General features: G+C 41.8%; 2 protein-coding genes across 2 annotated transcripts; one reads left to right on the top strand and one right to left on the bottom strand.

Annotated features, from left to right (window-relative positions):
* Nucleotides 1-1,785: 1,785 nt before the first annotated feature.
* Nucleotides 1,786-19,273, bottom strand: LOC117526108. Its single transcript, XM_034188128.1, has 8 exons — nt 18,937-19,273; nt 16,883-17,214; nt 16,688-16,752; nt 15,345-15,502; nt 13,733-14,248; nt 9,227-10,710; nt 4,924-5,643; nt 1,786-3,319 (listed from the first exon to the last, which is right to left on the bottom strand). Exons 1-7 carry the CDS (start codon nt 19,175-19,177, stop codon nt 4,966-4,968), a joined length of 3,474 nt encoding a protein of 1,157 aa, XP_034044019.1. The 5' UTR covers nt 19,178-19,273; the 3' UTR covers nt 1,786-3,319; nt 4,924-4,965.
* Nucleotides 19,274-21,736: 2,463 nt separating this feature from the next.
* ccdc175 (coiled-coil domain containing 175) lies at nt 21,737-24,007 on the top strand. The gene has a single exon (XM_034188720.1). It carries the CDS (start codon nt 21,794-21,796, stop codon nt 24,005-24,007), a length of 2,214 nt encoding a protein of 737 aa, XP_034044611.1. The 5' UTR covers nt 21,737-21,793.
* Nucleotides 24,008-24,296: the final 289 nt, after the last annotated feature.

Genomic DNA, 24,296 nt, shown 5'->3' with positions numbered 1-24,296 from the left:
AATGTAGCAGACACGGATTATTCGTTATAATTGTTTTAGCAAGTTTTCAGGGTATCATGCAGCAGTCTCTTATTAACGTGATGAAAAGCATAAAAAATTACATTTTTGTAGTATAATATTCATTTACATTTGTCATCATGTGGATTCTCTATATGTTGTTTTGACTGCAGCGACTCTGGCACACAAGGGATTATGGGATACATGAAAACCCCGAATATAGCATTGTGCTCATCTTTTGCGTGCATCTGTCAATTTCTGGATTACGAGTGTGAGTTAAACAAGAAAGGTTCAGTTCAGGATGGAACAGATGGAGAGCAGATGACATGTCTATTCAGACTAAATATACATACATATATATATATATATATAATTGTGATTACTGGCCCAAATACTCAGACCCACTCCATCCCTACCGTTTGCACCACAGTGAGCCCCTCATTCCAAACTCTAATCTCAGCGTTATTAAATATTATAATTATTATTACTATGGTATTTATGGTGGAAACACAGTATTTCATGTTTCAGTGTTACAACAGAAAAACGAGCATGGATGACTGGATGAAATGATGAGTTCAGTTCTCCAAAATGACCATTTGACTTCTGGAGATTTGAGGGGTTTTGTTTTTTTCTCAATACAATGACATTAAGTTGCATGTAGCTGCTTCTTTTAAAACTTGTGTGATTATCACAGTACATTTATTCAATTCAATTAAAAGAAAATCTGAAGTGTGGATTAATGAAATATTAAAATCTTGGACCTAATTTCATATTAAATCAGATAATTGTCTACTTTCAAGGCATGCGGATGGACTGGCTGTCTGCCTGAGTAGTAGCGTGGTGGATACGGCCACATGCGCCACCATGCAGCGCACACTCCTAGACATGAGCTGACCTTAAAACAAAACAAACCATAATGAGCCCCGCCCTGTTCTGTGACGCATAACATTCTATGACGTCCACAAGATCACAAATCATTTTGATGTTTGAGCAAAAATTTAAGTATTTGTTATGTTGACAGTTTTTTCAACCATAAAACTGAACTCAGTTTAAAACAAACAAACAAACAAAACAAACATACTTTTACCTGCCTTTCCTGGGTGTCACTGGCTTCATTAAATGTCACTATGATACAACATTTCTGCTTTTTGAAATAGCCTTGATAAAAGGAGATTCCATCATTTAGCTACTGTATATCACGAAGCAGTCACAAGGTTTGTTAGGTTTTTTTTCTTCCAGGTTTGGGTGACAAAAGCAGGTTCCATTGTAGAGACCAATATAAGTACAGTATTTTTCTGTACTTATATTTTTCAGTTTTTTATTATGTTGTGTGAAGCGCCTTGAGACGATTTCAGCATGAATTGGCGCTATATAAATTAATAAATTTGATTTGAATTTTATTTTCTGGAGTCTTTTTTTTTTTTTTTACTAATTTAGATAGTGTTGCAAGTTATATACAAAAAAAAATTAATAAAATAAATAAAAACATTTTTAAAAAATCACATCAGTTATTATTTTTTTTTTTTCTATACGGCTTTCCCAGGAATTAAACTAAATAAAAGACACTCCATTAATAAAAGTGCACTACAACCGTGCTCAAAATCACAAAGTGCTCATTGAGCGCCTTGGGGCAACTGTTTGTTGTGATTTGGCGCTATATAAGAAAAAAGTTGATTGATTGATTGATTAAGGAAATAATTCAAATGGACTTTTTTTGTTGTGTTTCCAAAGCTGAGAGTCACCCATTTGTGTTCACTTGCATCAAATAACATTCAATATCATACATTCATCAGTCCACCTGGTTTATTTTGGTAATTTAAAAATCCTTGTTAAGTAACAGCACACACTGTGGTGTGCACATATGCTACACTGCGCTCCTGCTGTTGTTAAACTTACCCACAGGGAAATAGGTGCTAATTATACTCCTGTGTGATTTAAATGCCCCCCCCTTTCAAGGGGCGAGTCTTTTTGGGGAGTTTTATGGACAGGTGCGACATACTGCAGAATGTACGGTACATCTTTCCCTCAACCGTGCATATTTTAGTTATTATTTGCAGCCAAGTGCTGAATGACTGTGTTGCAACAGTGCTGAGGTAAAGATCCAAGAAGTGAGTTTCCATGCTGGGAAGTTCAACAGGAGCAAAATAATTGTTTGAAATTGGTTCAGTATTTGTTGCCCCCCCCATAATGGATGGGGTTGCACCATAAGCTGTCCAACACCCATCCTGTATCTGTGTATGCAAAGAAGGTAACAACAGCACAAGCACTCCAAAGCATCTTCTACTGTATTAATGCAAGTACTGAAAAGGTGCATAATTTTTTTTGCAAAAGTTTAAAAACTGTTTTTTGGGGGGGCATTACTACACATCCAAAAACTTATCTTCTGATATAGAGTTGATCTACAGTAACAAGACTAAAGCCTCGGTCCCACGAATAATAATCCATGAATAATGAGCCACGCGTGAGTGTGTAGTGATTATTCGAAGAATGACCCATGTTTTCATCTATCACGTATCCGCTACTAAGGCATCTCTGCACCCTGCATGTGCCACGTACCAGCCTCTAGTGAGCCATGACCGACTGGTCATTAGTGCCTCAAATGGCTCGTATCAGCCATGTAGAGCCACGTATGAGGGACGCAGTGCCATGTACCGCGACACTGGTGCACGAACGCACATCTTTGGTCCTACCCTCTGCCCATCCCACACTTGTTTCCTCATGGAGCAGGAAGGAGCGGGGGAAAAAAAAAGCATCCAGATGAAAGTCTTCTGTGATTCCAGAAACAAAGGTGTTTTCAGCATCCAAGGTTTGGCAGAAAATGATTATAATCCGCTACAAAATAATTATTTTATATAGTGTCCGGAGCGCAGAGAAGGGAATTGTATGCGCAAAAGGGCAGCCGCTCCAGAAATAGCCTCTCAGGCTTTTAGGAGCCTCCTAAGCACCACGCACATGCCTCTACAATCCTCGTTAGTCATGGTAGTAACTCGTACACAAACCACCCCATGCTACTGTTGCTAAATTTTGAACATCTTGAAATTAGTGCCACACTAAGAGATGAGCCTCGTTAATTGAAGATAATGCCTCTAAGAGCCACCATTCTCCCTCAGTAGTTGGAAGAAACCCTCTTGTAGCAAATAACATGCTGCGTGGCTCATTATTCATCCTTCATTATTTGGTGGGACCAGGGCTTAAGCAGTGGTCCACATCCACATTTTTTTTTTCCTGTTAACCACGTTCTTTTAATAACACACTTTTTTTTTTCTTTCTTAAACAGCTACTTTGGAAGTCAGGACTTGGGTTCAGGATGAGGATGGACCCGGTGTCTCAGTTTATCTTTCCCTCTGGATCCCTGATGTGGTCTTGCCCTGGACATACAGTAGTGTTCAGAATAACAGTAGTGCTATGTGACTACAAAGATTAATCCAGGTTTTGAGTATATTTCTTATTGTTACATGGGAAACAAGGTACCAGTAGATTCAGTAGATTCGCACAAATCCAACAAGACCAAGCATTCATGATATGCACACTCTTAAGGCTATGAAATTGGGCTATTAGTAAAAAAAAAAGTAGAAAAGGTGGTGTTCACAATAATAGTAGCATCTGCTGTTGACGCTACAAACTCAAAACTATTATGTTCAAACTGCTTTTTTAGCAATCCTGTGAATCACTAAACTAGTATGTAGTTGTATAACCACAGTTTTTCATGATTTCTTCACATCTGTGAGGCATTCATTTTGTTGGTTTGGAACCAAGATTTTGCTCATTTACTAGTGTGCTTGGGGTTATTGTCTTGTTGAAACACCCATTTCAAGGGCATGTCCTCTCCAGCATAAGGCAACATGACCTCTTCAAGTATTTTGACATATCCAAACTGATCCATGATACCTGGTATGTGATATATAGGCCCAACACCATAGTAGGAGAAACATGCCCATATCATGATGCTTGCACCACCATGCTTCACTGTCTTCACTGTGAACTGTGGCTTGAATTCAGAGTTTGGGGGTCGTCTCACAAACTGTCTGCGGCCCTTGGACCCAAAAAGAACAATTTTACTCTCATCAGTCCACAAAATATTCCTCCATTTCTCTTTAGGCCAGTTGATGTGTTCTTTGGCAAATTGTAACCTCTTCTGCATGTCTTTTATTTAACAGAGGGACTTTGCGGGGGATTCTTGCAAATAAATCAGCTTCACACAGGCGTCTTCTGTCATAGCACTTACAGGTAACTCCAGACTGTCTTTGATCATCCTGGAGCTGATCAATGGGTGAGCCTTTGCCATTCTGGTTATTCTTCTATCCATTTTGATGGTTGTTTTCCGTTTTCTTCCACGCATTTCTGTTTTTTTTTGTCCATTTTAAAGCATTGACGATCATTGTAGATGAACAGCCTATAATTTTTTGCACCTGCGTATACGTTTTCCCCTCTCCAATCAACTTTTTAATCAAACTACGCTGTTCTTCTGAACAATGTCTTGAACGTCCCATTTTCCTCAGGCTTTCAAAGAGAAAAGCATGTTCAACAGGTGCTGGCTTCATCCTTAAATAGGGGTCACCTGATTCACACCTGTTTGTTCCACAAAACTGACGAACTCACTGACTGAATACCACACTACTATTATTGTGAACACCCCCTTTTCTACTTTTTTTACTAATAGCCCAATTTCATAGCCTTAAGAGTGCGCATATCATGAATGCTTGGTCTTGTTGGATTTGTGAGAATCTACTGAATCTACTGGTACCTTGTTTCCCATGTAACAATAAGAAATATACTCAAAACCTGGATTAATCTTTTTAGTCACATAGCACTACTATTATTCTGAACAATACTGTATCTACTTGTGGATGCACAAAGGTTGGCTACAGCCATCCAAGGTGGAGGGAAAGATATCCAGGGTGTGGGGAAAGATATACTGTTACACCAGCTTTAGATATGAATGAGGGTGACCGTTAAAAGCTTGATTGTTTATTGGACTTTGTCAGTCCCGTGGTTCTTGTCCTCGTTCCTTACTGCCGTTTGTCCACAGTCCGTGGTCGGCATGTGGTTGTGATGCAGAAACAAAATTGCATCCAAGCTTTCTGGGGGGATGTTGGCCCTTTTCCTGCACACAGCAGCGGGTCCTTCTTGCACAAAGCCCTGCGCTGCATGTCCTGAAACCCCCGGGGCAGCGAGGTAGGCTCGAGCTACTGTGGACAACAGCGGGAATTGCGCTGCCTTCGTCCTCCACCACTGCAGGGGCTCTACTCCCAGGGAAGCCCCCTTGTCAGCTCGGAACACGGACATCTCCATGTCCACGGACTCCTCCACCGAGCTCTGCCTGTTCCGGGGTGCAGAGCAGAACAAGTCCCCCAATAAGAACTCCATCCCAGAGAGTTTGCCCTGAGAACTACGATCTACAGAATCCATGTCATCGACCTCCCCGCCATCACTCTCTTCATCTTCATCATCCTCCTCTTTGAAATTAATTGGATGGGAATCTTTAAGGCGTTTGCTCCTCCGCAGCACGTCACTGTCTGATTCTGCGGAAGTGGGGGAGGGGCTCCTCTTGCTGTGGCTTTGCCTCTTAATTTGGTTCCGCCTCCGATCCTCCTTCACAATCCGGACTGCCTCTTTCTTAAGCCAAGCAAAAGTTGCCGTCTGCTCCTGAAAAACAATCAGAAGACATTTACACAGTCAAGAGGCGGACCTTCCTTTTGATGAAGCCCCCATCTCACTTTCATGGATATGCATCTTGGAAGCACAATTTGAAGCCACAGACCAGGACGTCTCATTTGGAGTGTCAACAAATGAGACGTCCTCCATTTTTTATGAATTACATCCGAGCAGTGCAGAGCTCAGCTCAGTCTATGGGGTTACATTTGTGTCATTAATATCTGAAAGAAAATGCTTTTGACAAAAACTACAGATTTTATTTCTATTTATGTCCAGAGATCAAGGATCCATCATGTATATCAAGGATCCAGTGACCATGTGCAGATTTAATTGATTTTTATTTATGTCCAGAAATGAAGGATCCTGTGATCAGTTTCACATTTATTTACTTTAAGACTCAATAAAATGTTAACATAGAAAACCTGTAAAGCCTACTTTTAGTACACAGAAAATTCTCAAGAGGTATTGATAAGGGAATTGATAAAGAATCGGCTCGATAAGCGGAATCAATAACGGTGTCGATATCAATAAAATGTTATCAATACCCATCATTAATCGTATCGCACCAAATCACATCGTACTGCATTGTGAGGAATTGAATCACCACCAAAAACATCAAATCACATCGCATCGGGAACGGGGTGAATCATATCGCATCGTATTATCAGTATCGTCATGTATCGCATCGCTGGTAGTGTATCGAGGTGCGTATCGAATTGTTGTCAGTGATGAGACTCACATGACTAATAGACAAGTATGATCTTCACACTCTGACTTATCATGGTTACATACCGTGACTTTTCAGAATGCACAAACGTGAAAGTGGCAATGGGCTTCACATATCAGCCTACCAACAAATACGAGCTTATACACCCTCAGCATTCCATGTTATGAATTTTTGACCTTTGGGCAGACGGGTTGATTTTTTTTCAGGGTGTCCGTCAATTATCCAGCAGAACCAGGTAGATGCCCATTTGTGTGGGTTTTACCCTGATATTAATGACAGATCAGAGGGTGCCATCAATCTGGCGAGAAACAAAATAGCTAAAGATCAAAGTTAACTGTTGTGGTTGAGGGAGCTTACTGACAAGTATGAAGTTCTAGAAAGCTGCAAGAAACCTTCTCAAATATCACAAACTGCATCTGAGGTGAGTAAAATACTTTTTTCAACCCAGTAAAGAGCCGCTTTGAATTCATTTGTTGACAGCAGTGGTGTGGTACGAGTTTGTTTTGCGTCTTTAGTTGGGTGCCTCATTAAAGATGTGATGCTTCTTTCTTTCTTCATCTTCTCCCATGGGTATGTGGGAACTATGCTGAAATAAAATTTCTCCACGCAGCCACATTTTCCCACGGCACGAAAAGTGTGCAGGGAGTGGGTGAGTCAGTGGACATAGTCACATAGTCATTCAACTTGTGAGCGAGTTGTACTGGCCCAATTGTCACCAAAAGTGCTGAATGCATTATGCATAGTGACCCCAAGAAGCCTAGCAATTTTGGAGTCAAAAGGTCAAAAGTCAAGATCACTGTCATATTTCTAAACATCTTGTGAGTGCAGTAACTTCTTTTTTAACAGGAAGATTGTCACCAAACTTGGCATGTGTGTTATGTTTAATGCACACCAAGAATGTTAGACTTTGGGGCCAAAACAGTCAAAGATCAAGGTCACGGGTGTACCATGTAAAAATCTTGTAAACGTAGTAACTTCTTTCTTAATTGCCTGATTGTCACCAAACATGATATGTGGGCTAGGCATGCTGATCCCAACATGACTTTTGACTTCTTAAAGAAGAAGAAAAAATGAAATCACTTAACTATACTTTGTACAACCCCAATTCCAATGAAGTTGGGACATTGTGTAAAATGTAAAAACAGAATACAATGATTTGCAAATCCTCTTCAATCTATATTCAATTGAATACACCACAAAGACAAGATATTTAATGTTCAAACTGATAATCTTTATTGTTTTTGTGAAAATATTTGCTCATTTTGAAATGGATGCCTGCAACACGTTTCAAAAACGCTGGGACAGTGGTATGTTTACCAATGTGTTACATCACCTTTCCTTCTAACAACACTCAATAAGTGTTTGGGAACTGAGGACACCAACTGTTGAAGCGTGGAATTCTTTCCCATTCTTGCTTGATGTACGACTTCAGTTGTCGTATTTTGTGCTTCATAATGCGCCACACATTGTCAATGGGCGACAGGTCTGGACTGCAGGTCAGTCTAGTACCCGCACTCTTTTACTACGAAGCCACGCTGTTGTAACACGTGCAGAATGTGGCTTGGCATTGTCTTGCTGAAATAAGCAGGGACGTCCCTGAAAAAGGCATTGCTTGGACGGCAGCATGTGTTGCTCCAAAACCTGGATGTACCCTTCAGCAAGCATTGATGGTGCCATCACAGATGTGCAAGCTGCCCGTGTCATGGTCTTTTTCCTCTTTTGTCCGGAGGACACGACATCCATGATTTCCCCAAACAAATTGAAATGTGGACTCATCAGACCACAGCACACTTTTCCACTTTGCATCTGTCCACTTTAAATGAGCTCGGACCCAGAGAAGGTGGCGGTGTTTCTGGATGTTGTTGATGTATGGCTTTCACTTTGCATGGTAGAGTTTTAACTTGCACTTGTAGATGTAGCGACAAACTGTGTTAACTGACAATGGTTTTCTGAAGTGTTCCTGAGCCCGTGCGGTAAGATCCTTTACACAATGATGTCAGTTTTTAATGCAGTGTCACCTGAGGGATCGAAGGTCACGAGCATTCGATGTTGGTTTTCGGCCTTGCTGCTTCCATGTAGAAAGTTCTCCAGATTCTCTGAATCTTCTGATTATTATTATGAACTGTAGATGATGGAATCCCTAAATTCCTTGTAACTGGACGATTTTTTCACGCAGTTGTTCACAAAGTGGTGATCCTCGCCCCATCTTTACTTGTGAATGGCTGAGGCTTTTAGGGATGTTCCTTTTATACCCAATCATGACACTCACCTGTTTCCAATGTTCACCTGTGGAATGTTCCAAACAGTTGTTCTTTGAGCATTCATCAACTTTCCCAGTCTTTTGTTGCCTCGTCCCAGCTTTCTTGAAGCGTGTTGCAGGCATCCATTTCAAAATGAACAAATATTTGCACAAAAACAATTAAGTTTATCAGTTTAAACATGAAATATCTTGTCTTTGTGGTGTATTCAACTGAATATAGGTTGAAGAGGATTTGCAAATCGTTGTATTCTGTTTTTATTTACATTTCACACAATGTTCCAACTTCAGTGGAATTGGGGTTTTAAAAGCCTTCTGCAGAAAAGCGTCATTTGTCATTAATAAGGTCGTCAACATTTGCCCTGGGTAAGTAAGTGCAGGCTATGTGCTTGTTCTACAAGTCTTCCTTTATCCATCCACTTCGGCCTTCCTCTCCTTCTGTTTCCCTGCAATATCTCACCATTCTTTTTTCCACCCTTTTTCCTCACTGTTAAAGCATTAGTTTACTTGCTTTTAGAGGAACTGCATCATAAACAGAACAGCCCAACGGTATCGTTATCATCTTCTCACCTATGAACTTCTTAACTCACCTTCTCCTCCATGAATCCCAGTCCATGAAACTGGGGATCGAGGGAACAAGCAACACATAGGACCCGGTTAACAAAAGGGCCGTCGTAACAGCTCGTCAAGTTCTGCCTCATCATCCTTTTCACCTCCTTCATGATAAATGCTGAATCTCCTGGCCGAGGTACAAGGTGGCGGGAGAGCAGACCGGTGAGAATGGGTTTGATGAGGGACAAACGGGGGAAGGCTTCTTTGGCCAGAGTTCGACATGCCACATCCAAAGGTCTGAGAACCAAACACAGCTCCTCTAGAATCTTCCACTCAGAACGTAAGTTCATGGTGCCTGGTGAAGACGTGCTAGAGGTGGAGTTGGCTTGGCAGCTGCCACCTGAATGCGAGTCTGAAGTGGTGGAATCCGAAGTTTCTTCTTCACTTCTTAGCATGTCACTGATAAGGCTTTTATGTTTGATGGTGGTGCTCAGGACAGGGTACAGTTTATTCCAAGTTGGTCGGCTGTGAGCCCACGACTTCAGCTCTGCCCAGTCCTGTTTCGGCACGCTTTGTAACAGACTCTGGACATAGTGGTATGAGTTTTTGTTCTGTGCAGGTAGCAGGAACAGGTCTGCGAGAACACCCTGGAAGACGCTGAATGTCTTGGAGATGACGGGCTGTGACATCACTTCTTCAATGCAACCCTGCACAGCACTGAAGAAGCACGGGACAGAGGGGAGCCCTTCGGTAGAATGATTTTGTTCTACACTATGTGATTCTTCAGGTGACACAGAGTCATCACGCTCCAGGAATGTGGTGGAGTTGGGGTGCGTGGCACTTCCAGCAGCCTCTCTACTACTCTCCGTGCTCATCAGACTAATCTTCACCTTGTCCTTCCCCTCCCCTCCCAGCAACACTAGATAGGGCTGGGAGATTCCCCATTCTTGGGCCATAGTCTTCACTTGGGCTTCCACGGCTCTCAAACCGCAGTCTCTTGCTCCACTATACATCAATCTTTGGGTTGTCAGGGCCAAATTCTGAAGACTAAAGTTATTGTCTATGTAATGTGCCCACAAGGTGATGTACCTCTCAGAGTTGCCCTCCCAATTATGGAGCCAAACATCTACACTTAACGTGACAAAGTGAGGAACTTCCCTCCGGGAGCCAGGAGGTCGCCCACGTCTCCTCGGCTCAAACTGGATGGGAGCGGTGTAGTCACATACGTCACTGTTTTCCCCAATCTCAACTTTCCTCCTCAGCAGTTGAGCCAAACTGATCTTGCCTCTGGTATGATGGTCTCTCAAAAGGTTCTCCAGGCTTTGACCTGATGGCAGTTCCTTGTAGCATGGTAGAAGAGCCTGGAGAAGCTGTTTGAAGCCTTCCCCTTCCACCAGAGCTGGGGGCTGGAGGTCCATGATGAGGAAATTGGCAATAGCGCTGGTCACATGAGGAGATAATAAAAGCGGGAGAGTGCTGACCAGACCAGGGTTAACTACCACTTGTTGCACTGCTCGTTGACCTGTTGAGAAAAATCCAAGATGACTCGATGAGCTTGAGTAGCTTTTGAAATACATAATAAAGCCTGTTCAAGATGTTATACAATTTTATATGACACCATCTCAGCTTGAATTGCGTTAGCCTGTGAGTCAATCATATTACACAGAATAACTCAAATTATTTACATTAAGTTGTTCAACCCTCATTAAAATGGATCATATGAAAGCTGCATGTATGTCATCAGGTAAGGTATTGCTTACTTGGCGGTTTAAAGTTGATATACATTCACCATCGCATTTAATCCAGATTTCTGCTAAATTCACAATTTAATCTACATCTCAGCAGCGATGTTCATCTCTCGGAGTTTGAGGAAGACTGTAGGGCGCTGATGTTTTCTGTCTTACTGTATGGTTGTGAGACTTAAGATGCCAATCAGTGACCTAAATCAATGGCTAGATGTCTTTGGTACTAGGTCTACTCTGACCAACCTTTATATACCTTTGGAAAGAAAATGCCTCAATCCCAGTACTCCAACTTTCCACTTGGCCCTAATCCTGTTTGGGCACGCTCATGTAGGACGGGTGTCCCGTTTTGTAGGTGAAGATTTGACCCCATCCCTTGTGGCTCCAGTCAAGTGTCCTATCCATTGAAGGGAACTCCATAACAAGGGGTAGGGCTAAGGGAGGAGAAATGGGATTCACCTGCAATGTGAGGGAACAGCAGCCATAACATTTTGGCCATGTGGCGCATTTCTCGGGACATAATCCAGCACACCGGAGCCTCAGTGTTGAGGATCCGATTGACTGAAGAAGGCCAAGGGGGCTCTCACGTTTCACCTCACTCTAGCAGACAGATTGTTATTTTTGAAAGGTGGGAATAGAGCAGATGTCTATCTGGGTGGTTGCCATCCAGAACCTAATGCAGTTCTGGAGTGTGGCCAAGGCGGCAACATGCAACACCTGAGAATTTTTAACAAAATCTGACGAAATTGCAAATTATTTAAATAATTATTTTATAGAAAAGATAGACGCATTCAGAAATAAGTTAAAATCAAAAAATTAAAATCAGTCATTTGTGATCATAAAAGAAAATATGAAATCAAAAAAGTGTAATTTTTGCCTTAAGGTTCTAAGTATAAATGAAGTTGAACAATATTCGAAGACACTAAAAGACAAACCTCCAGGAGTAGATGAACTAGATGGGCGCCTCCTAAAACCTGTAGCCTCAATAACTGCACCAGCCATAACCCATATAATTAATGTTTTAATGAAAATAAATTTTTGTCGGTTTGGAAAATATCAAAAATTATAGCATTGCCAAAAAATAAAAAAGTGTCATTTTCTGCAACGAATAGTAGACCTATCAGTTTACTTCCGGTATTGAGTAAATTAATGGAAAAAATTATGTATGATCAGATTAATGCTTATTTTAGAGAGAATAATTTAATACCAAATTATCAGCATGCTTATAGAGAAAAGCATTCAACAGCGACTGTACTGACGCAAATGACTGATGACTGGTTATGGGAAATGGACAAAGGTAACATTATTGGGACAGTATTATTGGACTTCTCCACTGCTTTTGATCTCATTGATCACAAAATTCTTCTAAAAAAAAACTTGAATGTTATGGCTTTTCCAAATCTGCTGTGCAATTTATTAGTGATTATTTATGTGACAGAAAACAATTAGTGTATTATAATGGATGTTTTTTGAAATGTTTTAACTGTGAAACATGGTGTGCCACAGGGCAGTTGTCTTGGTCCGCTTTTATATTCTATCTTCACAAATGATCTACCATTAGTGCTTGATACAGCAAGCATTTCAATGTTTGCAGATGACACAACAGTCTATATGGCTGGGAAATCAATTGAGGAAGTTAAAACAAAACTTGAGCAGAAAATTAAAAAGACTGAAAATTGGATTGAAGACAACAAACTCATTCTGAATGTAGGAAAAAACAGTAAGCATTGTTATTGGAACTAAACATTCCTTAAGAGCCGAACCACAACTAAATCTTGTAATGAAAAATACAGTTGTTAAACAAGTGGAAGAAGTCAAACTCCTTGGAGTCTGTATTGACAGCCAACTGTCCTGGGACAAACAAATAAATAATGTAGTCTCTAAAATGGGACGGACTTTGGCAGTGATAAGAAGATGTTCAAGATATTTAACTAAACCAGTGATACCATATGTCATTCAAAGTTTCAGTTGGCTTATTGTGCAGTTGTCTGGTCAAATACTTCAGTAAATAATGTAAAAAAAAATTACAGCTTGTGCAAAATAAAGCTGGACGTGTGGTGTTAAAATGTGGCTTTAGGACGAGTGTGGATACAATGCATAAGTGCCTCTCTTGGCTTTTGGTGAGGGACAGGTGGCTATATGCAAAAGCAAACTTTTTAAGAAATATTATCACAACTCAGATACCGTCTGTCCTTTACCAACAACTGCCTTTTAGTAAGGATACTCATTTTTATCCAACCAGGCATGCCAAAGGACTGTGTTTCATTTTGCCTAAATGTAAAACAAACTTGAGTCAATGGACAGTGATGCTTCGAGCCATGAGAGAATGGAATCATTTACCACTAAAGTTAAGGGAATTGAGCAGTGGACTGGGTTTTAAAAAGGAACTTAAAAAGTATTATCTGAGGCAAATGGTTGAAGTATTGTGATGTATTATGAATTGATTATGAATGAATTTATTCTGAATGTATTATGAATTTTTATTATGATTTACAGGCCTTAATGGAAATCTATTATGTTATTGTACTGAAACTGTGATTAAAACATGAATGGACCCCAGGAAGAGTAGCTGATGCAGTTATACTGCAGATGCTAATGGGGATCCAAATAAATAAACAATAAATAAACAATACTGACCTGACACCTGAGAATACAAGGTCAGAGATCTACACGGTGCAAATGAAGCAATTAAAAGCATCAACACAGATTTTCAGTCCATCAGGATTCCACGTCCATGTCAACGTACCTTGGAAAAATGTTAAATTTTCCGTGGCAGCAGCAGGAGCACAGCGCAACATTTACCTGTTGGTGGAAGAGTTCGATCCTTGTTGATGTCACGCGGTCTAATGTGGTGCCTACTGGTCAGATGGTTTTGGATGTCCAGCACTCCTCCTCCGCAAGCTACACGTTCCCCACACAGTTTACACACCACAGTGCTCCTGTCCAGGGGACGACCAGTGGGGTCTGGTTCAAACCCAAAGAAGTACCATGCAGTGTTCTGCGCAGCATTTGGATTACTCAGCAGTTTTTCCGTTCCCGGCATGAAATCGTATTTTTCCATCTGATGCACACCAGGGGACGGGAAGGACATGAGAGAGGACGACGCAAAGGCTGATCCAGAAACTGGACTCGACTCCGGAGCCATGTCAGGGTTACTCATAGTTGTCACGTCACTGATCACCGGCATAGGGCTCTGCGATTGGCTGTGATCTGACCAAAGGGAAGAGCCGCTGGACTCGGGGAGGGTGATCAACTGGATGTCCTGCAAGAGGCGCAGGACGGTCGCCTTGTCTCCAATTTCACACTTTGTGTTCTCACCTGTTTAAAATGGAAACCACAATAATAGTCACACAAAAAAGAAACATTTCGTCAGTTTTCTAATTAAAAAAAACAACACAAAGTTGAAACTATTAAATCAAACAAACCAACCAAGAAAATAAAATGCAAACTAAACAGCCTTTAAACTACCCCTGAAGTCCTGCACTCATTTAATTCTTTGAATGAACTGTATATTAAATGCTGTGGAAATTGCAATAGCTGAAAGAAGGAGAAACAAATTCCCAGTTTGACAACGTACCAGTGCGCCACTTTAGAGTGCCCTTTTCACACAATTCAGACCTTTTATAACAGCTTGGCCCCACCCATTAACCTCACAAGAGTTCTGACAGGAAAAACACCACAGGGGGTCGAGACAGCTTGCCGTATGCACAGCACGAATACACATTGCCAACTACCAGCGCAGAGGCTGAAACAAGAAACAGAAATATACGAGACAGCTTGTTATATGCTTAGCAGGAATACACACTGGCAATTACCCACGTAGGGGCCGAGACAGGAAACATCAATATGCACACCTCGGTGTGTTAACACCTCCAGAACAGAGAACACACTAACCACGAGTGGCAACACTTTGGTATGTGCTTCACACATCTGGGTGTGTTACCACATATCAAACAGGAAACACACTTGGTATGGTGAATTATGTCCATTACATGTCACAAAAAAGGGGTGTCCAAAACCAAAATAAAAACACTAAATCTAAGGGAAATTATGTTGCCACATGGACAGATAATTTCACTTGACAAGATGTCTTGAATTAAGATTCGTCAATCTAGAAATATGCATGTCAAACACTTAATAAGAAATTTGCCCTTAAAACAACATAAATTATCTAACACTTCTAAATCTAAAGTTATTTTTATCTTGGGACGAACCAAATTATTTTCAATGACAGTTAATTTGTTCTCATGGTCACTGTTATATTCTGAATGTATGCACCAACTGAACGGCTAATGCACAGGGGAGAACGTGCAAACTCCACACAGGAAAGACCAGAGGGCACATGATCCCAGCACCTTCTCGCTGTGAGGCAACAGTTCTACACTATTTCAAGATTAAGTGGGATCACACTCACCCATCCCAAGGCCCAACATGGTAGCGTAATCCTTGCCGATCCAGACCCTGAGCTCTGACCCCTCTGTGATGTGCTGGGAAACTCTATAGTAGATGTGGCGGTAAAACTGGAAAACAATCAGGTTGTGGTCCTCCTCACTGCTTGTATAGGTTACATACCTGAAAAACACAGTAACAATCATACCTACCTAACAACACCTAATACCTAACAACAAAGAACAAATCCATGTCCAAAGGCAAAGCCACACCAAAAGAGTTCCAAAAGCATGGCTTCTACATTCATTCCATTTGAATGAATAAAATCAAATCCCAATCCTCACCTATGGTCATGAGGTTTGGGTTAATGACCAGAAGAACAAAGTCATAGATACAAGCAGTGGAAATTACGTTTCTCCATTGGGCATGTTGACTTAGACTCAGGGTCAGGGTGAGAAGCTCAACAATCTGGGAGGGACTCTGAGCAGAGCTGCTGCTTCTTTGCATTGAAAAAAGCCAACTGAGTTGGCTTGGGTGCCTGGGGAGGATGTCCCCTGGTCATCTCCCTCAGGAGGTCTTCCAGCCACATCCAAATGGGAGGACTCCCCAGGGAAGCCCCAGGACACGCTGGAGGGACCTTATTTCAAAACCATCTTGGGAGCACCTCAGGATATATGTCAAGAAGAGTTTGTGGACTTAGTCAAGAATAGGGAGGTGAGGACCGAGCTGCTTGGTCTGCGGCCACTGCGACCCATAATATTGCTTGCTATTACGTGCCCAGTGTGCTATATATCACTTGATCAGTAGATGTCAAGCAGTCTATAATAAGGTGATGAGGCTTTTGGTGGAGTAATTGGCTGAGAGGCTGATTGAACTTGGACTCATCTCATCATCACACATTTTAAATGTCTACTGTTCATTACTGTTACATATTCAGACCAAATTCCATCTTCCGAGAGATGCTACAAACACAAACTCCATCATCGTAACGTAAATGTGCTTTTTCCTCCTTTGTTCAATGGAGAAGGGTGCCCAAAAACCCCCAAGAAAAGCCAAACATGAATTTGCATGCTGACAGACAGAAACAAGTAGTACAACGGTGTGGCCACAAAGTCAACATCTGTTGATGATCTGGAGCAAACAGATAATTTGACCACTTTAAAGTACAAATTTGCACATGTCCAATATAATAGAGAACCCTGTGGTCCAAACAGCTCTTCCATGTGTCTCAGACAGACAAGCTCCAGTATCAAATCCAAAATATCAAAATAAGACTGAAAGAATGTCAGACAGCAACTTAGAAGAAGAAGAAAAAAACATGATATAAAGTTTATTTGAAAGGAAAAAAATGGAATCAGATTTACTCACCTCATCCAGTTTGACTTGTTTTCATCACTCGCATCAATGTAGACAAAAGTAGCCTCATCCCTGATCTGGAAATAGGAGGTGGTCAGGCTGATTTGTTTTTAAATGGTTACTCCATGAAAGATGACATCCAACAAAAACACAACTTCAGACAGTTTAAAATCAAAAGCATGTATTTGGTTCCACGTTTCTACTCACAGCCCAGGCATATTTCAGGTTGGTCGGCATTTGTCCTCTGCAAACTTCTCCCACAAACGGCCCAAACATGACGCCCTGCTGAAGGTGACACTTTGCATACACCTTCATCTCTGGTGGCTGCTCCTCGACTGAAGTCCCAGAACCAGATCTCATGGATCCTGTGTCCCTGCACAGGCACAAGCAGGAAGGCAGGGACAACACAGCTCGGGGAACGCCGCCATGCAGCCACGGCTCTCCAGGGGGCAGCACTGCATCCGGCACATAGTTTTGGTGTGAAGCGCTCTGGAGAAATGGGATGTCCTCATAGAATTCTTCATTGTTTATATCCAAACCTGTAGCAGCAAAAACAACAAACAAAAACAAGTACAATGTCAAATTCATAAAACCCGGAACCAACATAGCAGCACAGTAATTGGTGAATTGCTGCTGATGCTCTAAAATGACGGATGCACAGTGAAGGCAGGGGGAGTGATCTGTAGGGGAGACCGTCCAGTCTGCGACACCGGGCCCGGCTCAGTAAACAAAGCATACTCGCCACCTAGCGGATGTGCTGGTGTTGCAGACTGAACAGTGCCCCTTAAAAATCAGTCCGCCTTGCTTCACTGCGCATGCATCATTTCGAACCACAGCAGCACATCTGAGATGGGAGTATCTTCACTCAAAGCATTCAAATAGATTAATGGGATTATTAACCATCAGATTAAAACCTCTTAAATCATTCTAAAGTTAGTTTAAAGCAGAAATGAAGCCGTTTTAAGCAGAAACTCTGCGAAATTCTGTGATGCTTTGAAATGACAGATGTGCAATGAACGCATCAGCTAGCAGCTCATTTAGCCGCGGCGCTCTGATTGCTTAATCTGTCTTTGATTATGAAATAATGCCGAATTTATATGGAAATGATTGTTGTACAGAAGCTTCAGATATTTGTCACTGCGATAGATGATGACTGGAGTGCAGTTTTAAGCAGAAATGAGGTGTTAATCTGTGAAGCACGGCTAATGACGCATGCGCAGTGAAGGCAGGGCAGACCGATTTTTTGGGGGGGCCGTTCGGCCTACAACACCAGTTCTTACACCAACTGTTCTGCCCTCAATGAAATTCGCAAAAAATAAAAATAAAAACATAATAAATTGATGCAGGCTGATTTCAGCATGCGGGCTGTCATATTTTTTTGGCCGTGGCTATTCGCACGGCGGCCATGTCCATAACTCTCATTTGGCTATTTGCACGGCAAGACTCTGGTACATATATTCGCACGGCAACACTCTGGTGGCAAAACTTGGAACTACTTGTATAAACAAACATACTGCATTCAAGATGTCATAACTCCTTTAATATTTTTCGATTTTGATTTTTTTTTTCCCCCAGCCGTGTCCATAACTCTCATTTGGCTATTTGCACGGCAAGACTCTGGTACATATATTCGCACGGCAAAACTCTGGTTGCAAAACTTGGAACTACTTGTATAAACAAACATACTGCATTCAAGATGTCTTAACTCCTTTAATATTTGATTTTTTGGGGGGGGGGCCGTGTCCCTAACTCTTATTTCAGTATTCGCACAGCAAGACACTGGTGGCAAAAGGCCGACCCTATTCGAATGGCGTCCAAGTTTTACCACCAGAGTCTTGCCGTGCGAATAGCCAAATGAGAGTTATGGACACAGCCGCCGTGCGAATAGCCACTTCCATTTTTTTATGGGGCCGCGGAGTAAAACATTTCTCACGCTTCAAACTTATTTTACCGCTGCACTTAAGCTAGTAGTTCCTAAAACGTTCACACCTGGGAAAAAACCTTGATGCTGTTATACTCAGTATTCCAACTGGTACACTATTTAAGTGGAATCGTGGGTCATAATTATTTTATTTTCGGTGCCGTATCCGGCACTCGCACCGGCAGTTTGAGCCCTCTGCTGAGAATGTTATTTTCCACAGACTGCTCGTTTTATTTGTGGCATTTTTATCGCTGTTTATCTCCTGTCAATGAGCGGCTCCAGACGTGTTTCCTGCACACTCTGGCCCGGTTAATTTGGCTGTTTTCGGGAGTGGAATCACCTTGAGGCTCGAACAAAGCTCCAGAGGTCGTGGAGGAAGCGCTCTCGAAAAAATCTGCGCGATGTCGACGCCTCAGATGACTTCTTAAATTTGTTGTGTTCCCGCCTTTGGCCAGCACGATTTTTCGACACAAACGACAAATGGCCTCTCCGGAGTTCAGCGGCCGTCCGTTTTCGTCCGCTTTCAGGCCAAAATACAGCCAGACGATAGATTTTCCTCTGGGTTTACTGATCAGATCCATGATCCAGCTGCAGGCTGTCCGACGACGGAAACCGAAGCGTCCGACCCAGAAATACCGCACATAGAACGCATCCACTACTCCGTTTATCCTCGATGAAGCCACAATATATATATATATATATATATATATATATATATATATATATATATATATATATATATATATATATTAAGCTGACCAAACTGTCAGCAAACACTTAAAACCTTTTAATTTGGAACTTCCGGTTTAGAATTACTTTGATTCTTATGGAGGATGATTCGACACTTCTCACGTTCATAGTTTTAAAATGTAGTCTTTAGCAAGAAGCTGTACAAACGTCTTATTGTATTTTAAAGTCGGCATTAATTGTTCTACTCGTTCTATATCTATGATCTGCGTGTTTATTTGCGGACAAACGTCATTAAGCGACGACAGGGTTGCCAGATTCTGTGTTGCCAGATGTCTAGAAATATAAGCATAAATGATTACGAACACAAGTTCCCCCCCACCCCCTTTTTAAACGACTTGTACGGCATTAAGAAGCTGCCACAACTATTTAAATAAGATGTCTGTGTACATTTCTCAATTTATTTAGATACTAGCACTTTATTTAAATAAGTGTTGAAATGCTCTGCTTTTAAAATGCACAACACCATAAACTATTTTGTAAAAGGTGTGGCACAGTCTTCCATTGTTGATAGGTTCTGCATAGTCAGCGAATTAAAGCAAAATCTAATTTTATTTGTTTATTTACCACACACTGAATGCCCCCCCCCCCCCCCCCCCCAAAAAAAGAGGTTTTACTTTGTCATCTGATGGTTAATAATCACTGAGCTAGTGTAGTTTTAAGCAGAAACAAAGTGACAATCAGTGAATTGCTGCTGGTGCTCCAAAACGACACATGCACAGTGAAGGCAGTGGGACTGATTTTTGGACGCACGGGTTTGAACCTATTAAGATGAGGATCTCTTTTTTTTTTTTTTGCTCCCATATGCTATTTCAATCTCCTGTATAAAATTAAAAATGAGTAGTTAGCTAAATTTATAAACTTGGAATTTGGGATTTTTCCCTAAACAGCAGTCATCGCGTACTGTAAACAAGTAACATATCGTCACCTTCCTAAAATAATGGCCTAAGTAATTTTTTACAAGTGTGATTTTTTTTTTTTTTTTTTTTTTTGCCTAAATCATCTCCCTATGATGCTGGCCACCTGTGCTAAATTTGATTAAATCTTCAGTTGAGGAGATCATGCAATTCTACCCCAGTTGTGGCCCGTCTCAAGACCGTGACTTCGGCCATTTTAGAAGCCTTTCAAAATGGCGACTGCTTCAGGAAAATGAAACTCTACTCAGCCACTGAAGCTCTTGTGTTTTCCTTTGTGTTTTCTCAAAAACATGAAAGGGTGATTCTTTAACTACGGGCACTATTGGCCTTGTAAATGTAATTTCCACCACACCATTGCCTTACAATATAAAGTGCCTTGGGGCAACTGTTTGTTGTGATTTGGCGCTGTATACATGTGCTCTGATGTCACTGTTTATCTCCATAGAAACTACCCAAACAATCTTTCATACAAACTGTTTAAAGGGACATTACAGTGTTGTGGTGGAAATTACGCCAATAGTGTGGGACAACTACACTTTGTTTAAAAAAAATCACAACAGTTGTATGACATTGAATACCCCAATTATGTTTTGATTATTTTACTGATATTTTATTCAGAGATATTTTAAAACATTAGAAAAAACGTTTCTTTACCATTCATTTTTATCATTGAAGATCAAAAGTCTGGGTGTGGGACAAGCACAAAACGGCAATATTTGCATATAATGATGCTGAGAAAAGGTGAAAAAGTCATCATAGACTACTAGAACAAATTTCTTAACACACTTTCATTGTAAAGATAACTATAAAAGTGTGAAATCTCCCCTTTTTTCTGTTTTTCATACAATATGATCAAAGGACATAATAAGTGCCCGTAGTCTAAGAATCACCCGAAAACATGACTAAGGCCATTATTTTAGGAAGGTGACGATATGTATCCTTCAAGTATTAAATTCCTAATTTGATATACATTTGTGAACTGCCCAGCAGGTGGCAGCACAGCATGCAATGCCCGAAACAGGTTTTGTAATGAAATTGTGTTGAGTGTGCTAAAATAAGTTTTCAGTGCAGACAAAAACCACAGACCAAAGCTGTGATTAAAATATGGAAAGGTTTTAACACAAACAAAGCTGATTGATGAACACTAGTTTGCTTTGGAGTGCAATAAAAATATTTATTTATTTTTATTTTTATTTTTTTCGGTTTTTGCAGCGGCGGGCATTCTCCCGGACACACCTTGTAGGGGCATAGTGAAGCTAAACCCACCCTTGGTTTGTCCTCATTATTTGTTCTTTTATTAACATGGTGAGTTGAAAGATGACAGAATTTAGTTATTGTCAACGAAACCTGGCTGGGTTTGGCAACTGTCTAATTTTTTTTTTTGACCGAGACTGACACAGTTACCAGTGTAGGTTAGTTTTGGGCTTGCTGAGTTGCCGTAGCGTGCTCTTCCCGCCACTATGGAGGTGCACTTGTTGCCATGGAGGCTCACTGACAACAGTAGTTGCATTCAGAGAACAGGAGCGGATAAAAATGGTTTCTCTCTCGGCCCCAGACTTCCCCGCCCTTACGATCGTCATGGAGAAGTTAAAGGAGCTGGAAAAGGAGGTGAAAGAGGAGGGGAACTTTTATGCACATGAAGCCGGTGTCCACCTCTCAGAGATAGCGGCAGCTCTCTCTGAGCTAGAGGCAGCCAGGCGTGCAGCCCACCAAGACCTGCAAGAAGAAACCGCAGGAAACGCAGAACTAAGGCGCCGAATTAACAACATGGGAGAGCAAGTGAGTCAAGAAATCATGGAAGATGTAGCTTCAGCACGCGCATCCAACACTGAGGAGATAGAAAAGCTGCAGAAAGACCTCAGTGACATTTCACAACTGCAAGAAAACACCTCAAGGAGGCAGGAAGCCCTGATGCTCCAGAGTGAAAAGCTGCACCAAGAGAGCGAACACGCAAGAGCTGAGCGCGAGAACTGTGCCGCTTCTCTGAATGACCACGTCGATTTATCCGACGGCTTGAAGAGTCGATTAAGTGAGAGACGACAGCAGCTAGAAGAGCTGAAGTCTCGCATCACTGCTGTGGAACAGCAAAAAGTGAGAGTGCGACAAAGCCTGGAGCTGGAGAGAGAAACCTTCACTGTGAGAAAAGACGAGCTGTGCCAAGAGGTGGAGCAGACGGTGGAGAAAATTAAACACCAACGGCGAGTCAACAGGAGGAGCAAAAGAGAGTTGGACAGAGTCAAAGCCAAAGGAGGAGATGCCCATGAGCGCTTGAGCGAATTGTCCAATCACATGGTCCAGCTGGAGCGCAATGTTGGACGACTGACAAACTCTGGGCATCAGTGTGAGAAACAGCTCGAAGAAGAGATTCAGATTCATCAAGAGTTGACCAAAAGGACAGAAGAGAAGAAGAAGGAGCTGTGCGAGTTACAGGAAACTTTAAGGATCACAAACAAGCATCTTAAAGAGGACATTGTGACGGTGGAAGGTAAGATAGAAGAGGTGAGAATGTTAAGGAACCTACGTAAGGACTCCTTGGATGAGGTCTCCAAGAGATTCGAGCTTCAGCAAAAACAGGAGAATGAAGTCCGGGCACAAAACTTTGGCCTTCAACAGCAGCTGGAGCAATCAGAGCTGCGCATCCAAAATCATACGGGGTCCATTGCCAAGCACAGAAGTGACATCAAAGAAATGGAGAAGCAGATCCAGAAACTTCTACAAAATGCTGCTGTCAACCGGGATGTCTTTGAGAAGAGTCAAGATGAGTTGTTCAGCTGCCTGGATGCAGGAAAGAAGAACATCAGCCATAAGGAGAAGGAGAAGACGCAGCTCACTCACAGAGTGGAAGAGACAAAGAGGGAGCAGGAAGAATATGCAACAAATATCTCCTCTAGTATTGTTAACACCAGGAGGCGATACCAGGAACTGCAACAAGAAGAGGCCGTGCTCCTACAGCGTCTTCCCGTGACTGCCGATATTGTCGCGTTGACGACTTATGTGACTGAGTATGAGGAAGATTGTAAACAAATAGAAAACAAACACTACCAGGAAATACAGACGTGCACGGAAGAGATCAAGCACATCACCAGGAGCAATGAGGAGAAGCAGAAGGAGGTTGAAGAGAAAGAAGAGACGCTGAAGGCGGTGGAGATCAGATTTAATGAGGAGCAGTCCACACACCAGAGATTGAAGACACTCATCTCCAAGCTGAGGAGCAGGAAGGAGGATCTGGAGGTGTCAATTGGACAGCTGAAAGAGAACACAAGCTCCCTCCTGCAGTCCAAAGACGATGCAGAAGCAAAGCTGGAAGTGACGCGGTCAGATTACCTACACTTGCTGGACAAACAGGCGTTGGAGCTGAAATCTCTGGAGATCAGGATCTGTGACGTTACTGTCAAACTGGAGCAGGTCCGTGTGGAGAACAACAGGCTGCAACTCTCTATTGGACACATGATGAAGGACATTACCAGAGCCAAGACGGACAAAGACCGATACCAACAGGAGATCCAACAACTCAACAACAACGTGAAGGCCTTAAATACGAGTCTGGAGGAGGCCTGGAGATCCGATTTATTGCTAATTCAGCATAGTCAAAACAATGACGGCGCTCTCTTGGCGTCCTTTAGCACCCTGTTGAACAGTCTGAAGACCAGGAGACACAATTTAGAAGATGCTATCACACTTGCAAACCAACAAATGTTAGAGTTCAACAAACGACTACACGATAAAACCACAGACAAGGACAGCTGACATTGCAATCATGTACAAGCTTGTTTGTGAGATGATCCTGGAATGATTAGCCTCATCAAGAGGAAGAACCCATGAGGGTTTGACGTTGACTGGAATTTTGTTGTAGATTCTGGAACAGTTTGATATTCCAGCCAGTTGCCCATGCTGAGCATGATGAAACCTGTCGGTTGTACGTTTCCTGTAGATCTGTGGTTGAACATTCACCCAGATAGGCATGATGTATGTTTTGTAAGAAATATAGTCAAATATTTAAAACTTGTTCAGCTTCAGCCACATAATGTGCTTCATG

The sequence above is a fragment of the Thalassophryne amazonica genome, chromosome 15, assembly GCF_902500255.1.
Source record: "Thalassophryne amazonica chromosome 15, fThaAma1.1, whole genome shotgun sequence".
Classification (NCBI taxonomy): Eukaryota; Metazoa; Chordata; class Actinopteri; order Batrachoidiformes; family Batrachoididae; genus Thalassophryne; species Thalassophryne amazonica.
This window is presented reverse-complemented; position numbering and strand designations above follow the sequence as displayed.